This window comes from Homalodisca vitripennis, chromosome 4, assembly GCF_021130785.1.
Source record: "Homalodisca vitripennis isolate AUS2020 chromosome 4, UT_GWSS_2.1, whole genome shotgun sequence".
NCBI lineage: Eukaryota > Metazoa > Arthropoda > Insecta > Hemiptera > Cicadellidae > Homalodisca > Homalodisca vitripennis.
Window position 1 is genome coordinate 174,963,377 of NC_060210.1, and position 12,493 is coordinate 174,975,869.

The 12,493-nt window shown below is 32.0% G+C and overlaps 1 protein-coding gene across 2 annotated transcripts in view; it reads left to right on the top strand.

The window, feature by feature from the left end:
- The window catches only part of LOC124360694 (endoribonuclease Dicer-like), a 137,054-nt gene that overhangs the window by 18,518 nt on the left and 106,043 nt on the right, over nucleotides 1-12,493 (top strand). For both annotated transcript variants that reach the window (XM_046814522.1, XM_046814523.1), the window contains exon 6: nucleotides 2,726-2,969. In XM_046814522.1, the coding sequence (XP_046670478.1) occupies nucleotides 2,726-2,969 (244 nt within the window). The remainder of the gene's footprint in view (nucleotides 1-2,725; nucleotides 2,970-12,493) is intronic.

Consider the following 12,493-nt stretch of genomic DNA (forward strand, 5'->3'; position numbering starts at 1 on the left):
ACCTTGAGCGTTTGCTCTTTAATGTTGGACATTCGAATATGACGTGCTCAGCTGTTTCATCAGCCTCACCACATTTCCTGTACATGGTTTCCTGAACATGAATACCAATTATATTCGTGTAGCTTCTGAATATCCATTGTCCTGTAATAAAACCAGTCATTTTAATCTCCGTTTTACTCATTCTAGGGTTATCTACTACAATGTTCCTTGATAGTCCATTGAGCGACCGCTTTGGCTGTTCTCCTCAGTACTTTTCCATGTTTTTGGTGTTTATAAAACACCCACTTGGCAACCGATCTCCGTGCTAAGCTGTAGGAAACTCCACATATTGGTTCAGGACCAATAAGAGGACAATTGGCTCCTAAGTTAGTGCAACTATCTGCCCCCTCATTATCTGTTATTCCTCTGTGCCCTGGCAACCATTTTAGAATAACTTTATTGGTTTTTGCTAGTTATTTCATGGCCATATGGCATTCCCACACTGTCTTTGAGATGCAGTCATGGTTGGCCAAGGCCTGCAGAGCAGCCCTGCTATCCAAGTTAATGTAGATGGTTTTGCCTTTATAGTCTCTTTCCACATTAATTCTCACACATTTCGCAAGGGCAGTGACTTCAGCCTGAAACAATTACTAGTTTTTCCTAGGCTAAAGCTTGATCTGGCTTTAGGTCTGTCTCCCCAAATACCTGCCCCAGTACCCTTCAGTCTTCGACCAGTCTGTGTACCAGATCAGAGCCTTCTTCATGTAAGCAGGTTCTCCATTCATCTCTTCCAACAATGTTGACCTGAAATGGTTTTTCCATGTCCGTAACCTATGATATTCTGTTAGACATCATCTCTTGAATGTCCAGTTTTTGAATCTCAAAGATCATGGAATGCTTTCTAGCATAGTGATAATGCCAGTTCCCATTGCACTGCATTCTGTTGGCAACAATTCTACCCTCCCCTACGACAATTATATAAAGATGTGGGAGGTTTAGCACTACTTCCATAGCAGTGGTTGGTGTGCTTTTCATGGCACCAATTGTCCCCAAGCAAGCTAACCGTTGAACAGGCTTGACAGGCTTTTAACTGCAGTCACCTGACGATCTTTCAGCCACCATACTAATTTTTCAAGATACTCTTTGGTTTCTGCATTGACGTAACTAACCACTATCACTCAATCTTCAACATGACAATTGCACATTCTTACATTTTGCTTTTGAAGGCACGTTTACCCAGCACTTTCTTCAAGGTGTTGGCTTCCTCGATTGTTACTTTGGCCTCTGGTTATTGGTGCCGGACAATGGTCTGCTTCTCTACATAGATCTTTTTGATATATATTTTGGGTGTCTTCTTGGTAACATCTCCATCATTCCCCTTTCCTTTTTCCCTCTCCCCCTTTGCTAGCTCCTTGGATGTCAGCCGATCACGGCCTCTTCACACCTGCATATCTAGGGGTTTGCTGTTGTTTTTGTCCACAGATTTGGAGGAAATTTCACTTTGCTCTGGAACCACAACATCCAAGTTCTCTTTTGAGGAACCGGCTTCATTACGTGGTTTTACAAGGGCTAGGTCTTCTCTTCCCACCTCCTCTGTCTCCTTCCTGGGGATTAACAGCTCATCTCTTGCAATGGCCTTTTCTATTCTCCGTCTTCTTAGTGCGCCTCTAAAGACTCCTTTTTTAGCCCTTCTGGTTGAACTTCACCTTCTGAAAAGAGTAGTCCATCTCCTTCCATTGGGGACATCTCAGACAGTCTTAGATTCTCAATTGGTAGTTCTTCAATTTGAATACCACATACCTCTTGAGTTTTGGAGTAGTTTGTTGTTTTTTCTTCTTCCATTTTGTTCCCACGAGAAAAGAGTATTTGCAGTCCATCTTCGCAGTGACCCGAGTAGAAAGATAAGGGTATATACGATTGGTCGTCCTCTTGTTCCCAGAAGGCTCCATTAAAGACACTGAATACCCTCAGTTTCAGGATCAAACCAAAAGTGGGAAAAGGTTTTCTTCCATTGTCACTGGGATAATGATAAGGGAAGGTGACCTCCTCATCTTGCGCTGTCTCCCCTTTAGAAGCTGCAACACAAGACAAGGAGAGTACATCATTCTCAATCCCATCTGAAAGAGAGGCTGATGCCAATTAAGACGCTAATATAATGATAACAACATTAAAGGATATTTAAAAGAATATTAAGAGACTGCATGATTTATTCCACCTTCAAGACAAAGGTCTCCCATCCCAACCAGCCTCGTACCTCGTAGACATTGATTGTGAGCAAATGTACTAATTTGGAGTAAAGTTTACTACACTGATATATCCCCTCCCTGATATGTTGTGCTAAGGACTTAAGTACTTCAATAATTAATAAAATAATAACTAAATTAATGCTTTTTTAACTGAATTTATACACTTATAATTTTGTAAAAATCTTCATTTAATTTTTTCTGTTTTTGTTCTTATAGTTAGTAAGTTCAAGCTTTGTAAATGTATAAACTTGTTGTTCAAAACACATTGTTGTATAACTACAAATACAAAACTAAATTTGAATTTTAAAACATTTCTCAATATTTATACACGTTTTTAGATCCATAAAAGAAGTAAAGTTATCTATGCAATATTAGTTATTGTGTGATATTAGTAACAGAACATTCACTATCCAGTGCAAAAGCAGTATCTGCAAATAGAAAAGGTCTGAAACTCCTGCTTTATACATTTCAGTGACTAATGTGATAAATATTTGTTCCAGATTCAACCAAGGAGAACTAAATGTGCTGATAGCAAGCAATGTTGTTGAAGAAGGTGTTGACATACAAAAGTGTAACTTTGTTGTCATGTTTGATGGGGTATCAGATTTCCGTAGTTATATCCAATCAAAAGGGAGAGCTAGGGATGTAAATAGCCGTTATATCATTATGGTGTGTGTTACAGAGATAGACAAATTTAATGCAAAATACAAAGCTTTTAATGAAACTGAGACAGCCCTGAAAAAGGTAAAGTATGTTTCTGATGTGTCAAATTTAGATAATTTTGTCACTTTACAATGTTATCATATAAATAAAAATGAATTGCTAAACATGTTGCTAAGCACTAATCTTGAGAACGGTTGGATAATTTTAAAAAATATGCATTAAAATCTGAGAAAGATTTATATACTGAGAAAGATCTGAAAAGTTACGTGGAATATTTTAGAATTCGGAAACAAATGTAATATTTATGTTTCATGATCCAAATTTAATTGTCACCAACAGCTGTTGACATTTCAGTTGAAGTTCATCAAAGAGGCAGAAACACTTCATTACAATTTAAATTTTATAACTGTGCTTGATCATTAGTGATTCAGATAGCAAAGAAAAAAGTAATATCAAAATTTTGCTCCAGATTGTACCAATTTGACAAATTTAAACTATTTAATGCATTGGAAATATTGTTTAAACACTATTATAAAACCCATCTTATCGAATAAAGCTGTGAATGTTATCACATAAGATACTCAAAACTAGTAATATGCCATTTTAACAGTGGCTTAGGGAAACGGAGAAACAAACACAAATGTGCTTCAACGATTCGTTCTTTCCCACAATACAGTATGAAAAACAAGGCTTTTACAACGCAAAACCATATAAACGATTGTTTTGAAATATTGTATGAACTTAATAAGGATTTCCTCCTTATACCGGAAATGATGAGATGTTTCTTGGTTCTGCCAACAAATGTCAGTTTAGGAATATTATTCATTTCCTGCAATCAGAAGGGAATAGTGGCACCATTGGTGAATGTGCTGTGTTAATGGAAAAAACATAAATGATGGTGTTGTGCGTGAATTGCGTCAAAAGTTTAAAGATATCCAAATGTCAAATTCAAGGATCAGTTCGATAAATGTCAAAGCCTAAGCCATTTGGCAATTTTTGTGGGTGTCATTCAACATTTTTGGCTTTCTACACCATCATGTACAATGCCACCATCATTCATAATGTTTTTTCCTTAATTCTACTGAAATGTTACTAGATTATCTTCATGCTAGAAATGGTAAATGAGATAAATCCTAGTTCCATATCTACCTCTCTCCCTGCAACAGATAGAAAGTTAATGGGAACTGTCATTACAAGGGCGACGTTGGTTCTGCAGTCTGGCGGTTTGCGTGTTTGGACAAGCAGATGCCAGGCTAGGTAAATAAACAAATCCTCCTCAATTAAATTGGTGTAAAAAATTTAAATTTTTAGTACTTTACAAAATTAAACATCCAATATGCTTAAAGACTTAATGCTTGTTGAGAAATTCAAGGACATCAGTCAGATAGTGTGGCGGTGCGCCATTTTGTTTGAAGTAAATATTTCTTTCTCGGTCATCCTCATAGATCTGTGGTATCAAAAATTGTTGCAACATATCCAGGTACACTATCTCTTTAATGAATCTCTGTGGAAAAAAGGAGCCACAAATTTTCTTTTTGTCCAGCTTAGAGTTACATGAGCATGTTGCAATTTTTATGTGGATTTTCACTGCCCCAAATCCTACCTTGTTACTTGAGTAAAAAGTTGACTCGTCAGAAAAGGTAATGTTGTCCAAGAAATATTCATCATCCACTCGCTTTAACATACCCACACAGAAATTCTTCTCAGTTTTTTAATTGCTTGTAAAAGCAACAATCGGTATGGTTTCAAATGCAAAAGTTTTATCAATGCATGCCAAACCATTGTGTGTGGGACTTACAGCCTACGATATTCACGTCAGGTTGATTTTGTTGGGCTATTGACAAAACTTCATCTCATTTGCTCAACGAATGTGCTTGGACGACCTGACAACTTCTTGTTTTACTGAGCACCCCTTTTCAACAAAACATTTATGCCACACATAGATTGTAGCCCTACTTGGAGGATCTTTAGCGTACTTGGTATGAAAATTAAGCTAAACTATTGTTGCCGATTTTGATTCTTAAATCAAAACACACTGCTAGCAGATCCAGTAAAGGCAGCCATCTTTAATGTAACTTCCGCTAGAGCTTGTTGCAACACAATTGTACAATTCTGCACTAGCGAACTATGCAAGTCAAAACTTGATGTGTTTACCTTTAAAACAACACTAAAACTGTAACTTTCTTTGAATACATTTATATAAAATTTCAAAGTTGTAAAGCTCTTTTTGAAGCACCCTGTTTAATAGCTCCTCCCATGTTTATCTTGGAGAATGTGTCTGCTTCTGGGGTGTTAGCATAGACTTTACAGATTCAATTTAGATATTAATTTCTATCTTGAACATATAAAATAAGGGCTCCTCTGAAATTCCAGCAAAACTTTAAAATGTTCTGTCTGTTCCTTTCTCCTTCCTTGTGACTGTATGAGAGACATCCGCTACTGTACTGAACTAAGTTAACCTATTTGTTTATACTTTATTTGGTTAACTGTTAATGTTTTAATGCACAAATATCTGTGTGTGTTGTTTTTAATACATCAAAAGATGCAAAAAAAGAATAATTAATTACAGTTTTATTATACATTCCCCCAAAAATCCACAAGAAGAATAAACATAATTATTAATGATCATGTTAGAATCATTAATAAAAACAAACCTTTTTAAACAATTATAAAAACAGTTGGTCTAGGTAAAAGATGTAAATAAAGAAATAACCAGAAGATTTCTATGAACTTGTCAAAACTATAAGTTTAGCAACAATTTTTCTGTATAACTATATATTCAAAGAAAATATTCAATGTATAAAAAACTGAAAGATTTTGAATTTACTGATGATGAAAGATCATTTATATAGTTTCTTTTAAAGATTGTTTAAATAAATATCAAAGAAAATTGCATGATAATGTTTTTTAATTAACTTTGAAATTAACTTGGACATGTGTAAAGAAATTAAAGATATTTCAGAATTTATAAACAGCATTTCAATTAAGGTAAACAAGTATGCCTATTAAAGGTTGTGCAAGAAGTATTCATCACCAAAGTCAAAATAAAGATACTCATAGTAAATTGAAAGTAGTAAGTGGAAAGATTATTCAGTGGTTTATAACTTTAAAAACCATTTACAGACCATTAATCATAATAAAAGAGTGGTTTCAAATCTAATTGTATATAACAAATTTTTCTTTTTTTAATTTTTTTGATGGTTTTTTAAAGTTGATATCATATAAATTAATTTTGAAATTATTACAAATAACTTCTAAATTTTAAGATTCCTTCATCAGAGTATAAAGATTTAATTTTATTAGGATCCTTAATAATACTTATAATTTTGGCTATATTTCTAATTCTCCTAATTTATTTTTATTTTATTTGTATTTTTAGAATGAAATAATCACATTAAAAAAGATAATTTTCCTTAATTAACACAACATTGTGTAAACAAATTCATTACAAATAAGATCTTTTTACATTAACTTAGTTATTATATTTTGATTTTCAGTTATTACAGGTTTTTTTAGTTGTTGCTTTAGAAGATTTGTATTCTATTTTAAGTTTTTATTCTCTAAAATTTTTAATTGAAGATAAAACCTTTTTGTAACCCACTTTTTAAAGATTTTTCTTAATTTTTGTTTGATTTTAAAAGTAGAGAATAAAGACGAGGATCATTGAAAAATACAGTGTTTCACTATTTTTTGGTGGGGAGGAGTTTATTTACAGTATCCTTAATAAATTTATAAAATACATGATTTTTTTACCCATCACCTTTAATCTAATTTTTTGTCTTGTATTTTTATATTCTAGGACTTTACAAACATCCTTAGCTTTAAACCAAATTGAATTTTTTATTTAACAATTGTTGAAATGTTTTTGTTATTGAATGTAAGTTCCTAATTTATTAGGTCTACAACTGAATCCATTTAGACATAAAAATTGTAACTAGTAATTTGTCAATATAATGACTAGTAATGAAAACAGTATGAGATTGGAAGTTCAAAGGGGTAGACTATTCTTTCATGCTTTTATATATGTACGTTTTTTATATTTTTGGATTTATATATACCATTACACTTCTTTTATTGAAATATTGAAAATTAAAATGTTTTATTTAATTTTAAAATTAGAGAATATAAACCTGATTCATTGTTAAATAGAGTATCTTTTTAAATACTTTTTGTGATACACTTTAATGGACTACAATTATTTTTATTAAAATGTTTCATCATCATACACAAATTTTTCTTCCTTTTTGTTTGATATTAAAATTAGAGAATGAAGGCCAGATTAATTGATAGATACAGTGTCTTTATGAATATTTGTAAGGTATCTATTTATAGACGCTTTGCTAAGTATATCAAACTACATGATTTTATCATTATCATCAACCAATTTTTCTTCCTTTTTTTCGACCCTAAAATTAAACAATATGATCAAGATTTTTCTATAAAAGTTCTATCTTTATTCATTTTTTTATGAGAGCATTAAAATGACCTCTTGTTTTTAAAAACTTTATACTGATATTTTTCCATCTTTATAAATATTTTATTAGTAAATTTTAGTTTGTCTTTTAAATCTTGTTCATTAATAAAAACTGGATTAATTTGAGTTTAAAGAAAGTAGCGAAACATAACTCCTTTATTTATACAAATAAAAAAATATTCTTGTGTTAATTTTAATGACCCATAGTTATTATTATTTTGATAATTTATAATAAACAGTTATTTTACTTTCCCATTTTAACAAATTTTCTTAAGAATTTTAAACAGTCAACCCAGTATTTTGAATTCTTTTAATATTTCTTCTAATTGGACTCTAATTAATTTCATTTTCTTTCTCACTAATTTTAAAATCAAAATCAACATTTGGAAATAAAGTATGTACAATTTTTAAATGTTTATGTAAATTGGAATGTTTAGAACGATTTTCAATACTAGGCTCTCTAAAATAAAATGATTTTCAATAACATGAAAAGGTTAAATTTGGGATATCCTTAATGTATTTGATTAGTTTTTAAATTTCTCTTTCAAATCCTAATAAATGATTCAAAATTAATAAAAATATAAATTATAACACACATTTTAAATAAATGTTATTAGTAGTTTTTATTTCTAAATAATTGTTATTAATTTTTTAAGTTCTATCTTATTGAATATCTTTATGTAATCCTCAATAACACCTTTAAATTCATCGAAAGTATAATATTCTTTTTTAATTTCATAAGATTCATAATATTTATTACTATCATTTAAAAAAACTAATAACCGTATCTTTAGCAATATTCATTACAAAATTACCAGGATGAAAACCATTCAGACCAATAAAATACAGGGGCTATCCAGAAAGTAGATTACGTTTCGCATCCGCTAGGGGCGGGACCATTGCGGCCATTTTGATGTCAGGGCTACAAAAAATCTTAACATAAACCTATAAAAAACAGTGTATTGTTGCTTGATTGAAATTTTTGAACACTTGAAAAAAGATGGTGACTCGCTGTGAATTCCTATATATATATTGTGAAACCTACGAAATTGTAAAATTGATGACGATGTATAACTGCGAGAGGGTGTGACAATTAGGGTGTGTTGCTTTACCTGGTTGAAGTTTCAAGCTGCAGAATTGTATCTTATACAATTCTGCAGCTGGAATTTCAAAACTTATTCACCTCTATAAGTGGCCAATGTATGCCATTTGTATGGTGATTATATTGAAAACTAGTATTTTAGTGTTACTTTCAAATGTATATAATATAATTTTTATTCTTGTTCTTTTTTTATTGATATCAAAATGTAATCTACTTTCTAGATAAACTTCGTAATTCAACCTATTGAGGAAGCAATTAACCTAGCCTATCTATGATTGAATGTTTGAATTGATTTTGGCAAAAATGTATCCATGTACTAAAATATTAATAGAGTCTATTTGGTTGCTCTGCATTAGTTTTTGTTGTTTTCTCCAAATAATTTTGTTTATAATTTTTTTCTAGTATATATTTACAAATTTTTGTAGGAAGAAAAACAAAAAATCAAAAGCAACTGTCCATTTATATTTTATTATTTATTATTTTTCTGTTTCAATAATTTTGTTGACAGGTGGTTTTCCTCATCCTGTATACATCAAATGTGTTATTAGCCTCTAAAGTAGGCAGCAGACGGATATATCCTTACCATTGGAATTGCATATTTAAACTCAGTATTTAAGAAAATCTGAACTGTCTTATTTTAGTTTATTGTGTATGTTAAAATTTCTGAAAAAAAGGTACAAACATTTAGAAATGCATAATTGTATTGATTTATGGCCATCGGGAAGAAAATTGGATTGATATCACATGAAACATTAATAAAAAACCAGTGCTATTCCGTCTTACAGTGTATCTGCATGTAAAACTGATAGCGTAAAAAATTATGTGTTTGCTCTTTATTTAGCAAGAAATAGAAAATAAATTTTACCTTGGCAAAAATATAATTTTTTAAAATCTCTAAATGCATGCTAATTTAACCCTTTGAGTGCCACAGGTATAATTTCCCCAAGGCATATGCATAAAGTGCCAGGCTGTTTTTTGCATACTTGTAAGCTTATGGGAAAAACGCTGTTGTAAAATAACTACCCAACAGATATCCATATTTTTGTTGTTGTTTTTCTCATTAAATGCAGAATATGATATATAACGTTATAAACAAAATGTGATTTATAAAAATTTCAATATTTATAAAAAAGTTTTTTACTTTTTTATAAAAAGTTAAGTTTTGACCTAATTTGAGTGTATTCAGTATTTTTAATATTTTTTGCTTTATACTATGATAAAGGCCATATAATTCTAAATAAAACCCATGTATAATATATTATTCTGGAAGTAAAAAAACATGGCATTATATGTATAATAATAAAAAAACTAATGACGCTGTGGCACTCAAAGGATTTATTGGGACCAAATATTTTCAGCGCTTTTAGGGTTAATTGATACTTAACCCTTAGCGAACCACAAATAAATAACCAAAACTACTTCTAAGAGCCATACACCTTAAAAATAAAAAAATTCCCACATACCAAAACCAATTTTTTATAATTCTTATAACATAAGAGGTAAAAAAAACGACAAAATATTTTTTTTCACTCTTTATTGTTAATTTACAGCCAAAAAATGGTAAAATCATAATTTCACGGAAAAAATTTAATTTTGACATTCTATGTGTTCATATATAAAATTAACAATAGTTGAACACAATTATTGTTATATTTTACAAAAAACAAGCATATAGTAATTTGTATTTAGAGAAAATATAAAGAATATAGTAAAAATTTATATATATACAAACTCGCCTTCGGCTCGCTGGGGGCTACGCCCCCAGGCCCCCATTTGGGTGTTGGCTAAATTCGGGGATAAGCGTAGTTCGGTGATTGGTTAAATTCAGACGTGAAGTTTCCAAATTTTATGTATCCGTTCTCGAGAATCTTACGGGTCGTAATGCTTCGCTAACGCTCAGCCAAAAGATGTGTGGTGTATAATATTAATCAATTGATGTGGTAGAAGAGTTAAGTTATGTGTTCGTGAAATTTGGAGACAAGAAGAATTTGGTTTTAACCAAAGTCAGAGGACGTATGTATACCATAGTTTAATTTTCCGGATTTACCCAAACTTTTGACTTTGAGGGCGTTTTGCGGCTTAACCGTTAGAGATACGTGAAAAAGTGACTGGACCTTTCTTGTCGGAAATTTAATTTTGTCTTTCGATTTTACCCTCGGATTTGAGCTACGATCTCTGGTTTAGTCGGTACAACGCTTAGGATAAAAGTCTGCACAGGTCAGTTGTTGTGTAAACAGATATAGTGTAAATCAATTTAAAACTACCTTTATCAGATTATTAAGTTGATCAGGGGGTTTAATTTAATCAGGAGTTCATCAACCAGGAAATTCCCGGGAGGGGGTGTTAAAGAAGGCGTGGTACTTTTCTAGTAAATTTGTGTCTGGGCACGAGGAATTTTTATCAAAATTAAACGTTGATCAGAGGGTTTAAATTACTTCGGAAATTATAATTCCACGCCAGAGTTTTGACAATGAACTAATATTTCATAAAATTAAATAGAAAAACACTCTGTCCCTATCTACTATTGAAGCTTCAATAACGCTCAGCCAACTCCCGATGTGGAGGGGGGTTTTATTCACTCGTTAACTTAGTAATACAAGGTCAATCTGGAACCAGCATGAATCGCACCAATTATAGTTGCAAAATTTAAAACACCTAAAAGTGACGACAAAGAATTAGCCATTTAGAGCATTTATCAGGCTTACGGAAAGCTAAACGACAGAAAGCTGCTGGACCTTTTTTGTAGATCCTATTAATAGCTACTTACAAAAAGTTTAACATATAAGCTAGGGCCAACGGTTCGGCCACTATCGAGCACGAAAAGTAAGTTTTTAAGTGAAATTTTAAATATAATCACGTTTTACGGCTAAACCATGGAAGATAGAGTAAAAAGTCACTGAACCTTTTGTGTAGACTGCATTATTTTGTATTCAAATCATATGTTTTATCTGGCCTATAACTAAGATTTTATCTAAAATATAGCCCAGAATACAAAATCTCAGGTAAAACTCAAAAAATCAAAACTTTAAAACGCGTTATGCGGCCAGACCGTTTAGGATAGGGCAAAATGTTACTGAACCTTTTTTGTAGATCACGTCATTTCCTAATTCCCGATGAAGATTTGTTTTAAGCTACGACCAACCGTTTAGCCGTTATCAACCCCGGAATGTAAATTTGTAGGCGAAAATTTCCAAATATTTTCACTTAATAGCGTTTTGCGGACAAACCAATGGAGATAGAGTAAAATGTTATTAGCCCTTTTTTTAGATCACATTATTTCCTAAATCTAACCTTTGATTTATTTTGACCTCCGACCAATGGTTTCGCCGCTATCGACCTCAAAAACAAACTTTTCACGTAAATATTACAAAAAAATTGCACATAATCACGTTTTTCGGCCAAACCAATGGAGATAGGGCAAAAGGTCACTGGACCTTTTCTGTAGATCGCGCAATTTGCTAATTTGATGGGTCAATCAGATTTGAGCTACGACCTACCGTTCGGCCGCTATCGGGCTAGAAACTTTATTTTAAGCGAAAAAATCTCTGGAATGTCAAACATTCCCGCGTTTTGTGGCTTAACAACACGAGATAGGAAAAAAAGTCACTGAACCTTTTTTGTAGTTCACTTCATTCCTGACTAACGATTTTTCGTCAGATCGAAGCTAGCTCCAACGGTTCGCCCGCTATCGGGCTTACAAAAAACGCCTGCAAGGGTAAAGAATGCGTGATTTTTCGGGAATTTTTTTGAGGGGTTTAAAAGTAAAAATTCCCGGTTTTCAGACTTTTCCTGTTGGTTATACGGCAAAAGGTACCTGCGTGCAAAATTTCAAGTTTCCAGCACTTCTAGAAGTAGGTTAGAATTTGTATACATATATCAGTCAGTCAGTCAGTTTCACATGCGGCTGTATAGTATATTAGATTAAATAAAAGCAATGAACTAAAAAAAAAACTTGACAATAAAGCCCTACATCACGATAATAATACATAAACTACACTGCAAATTGATCAAAAATATTGATTAACATCA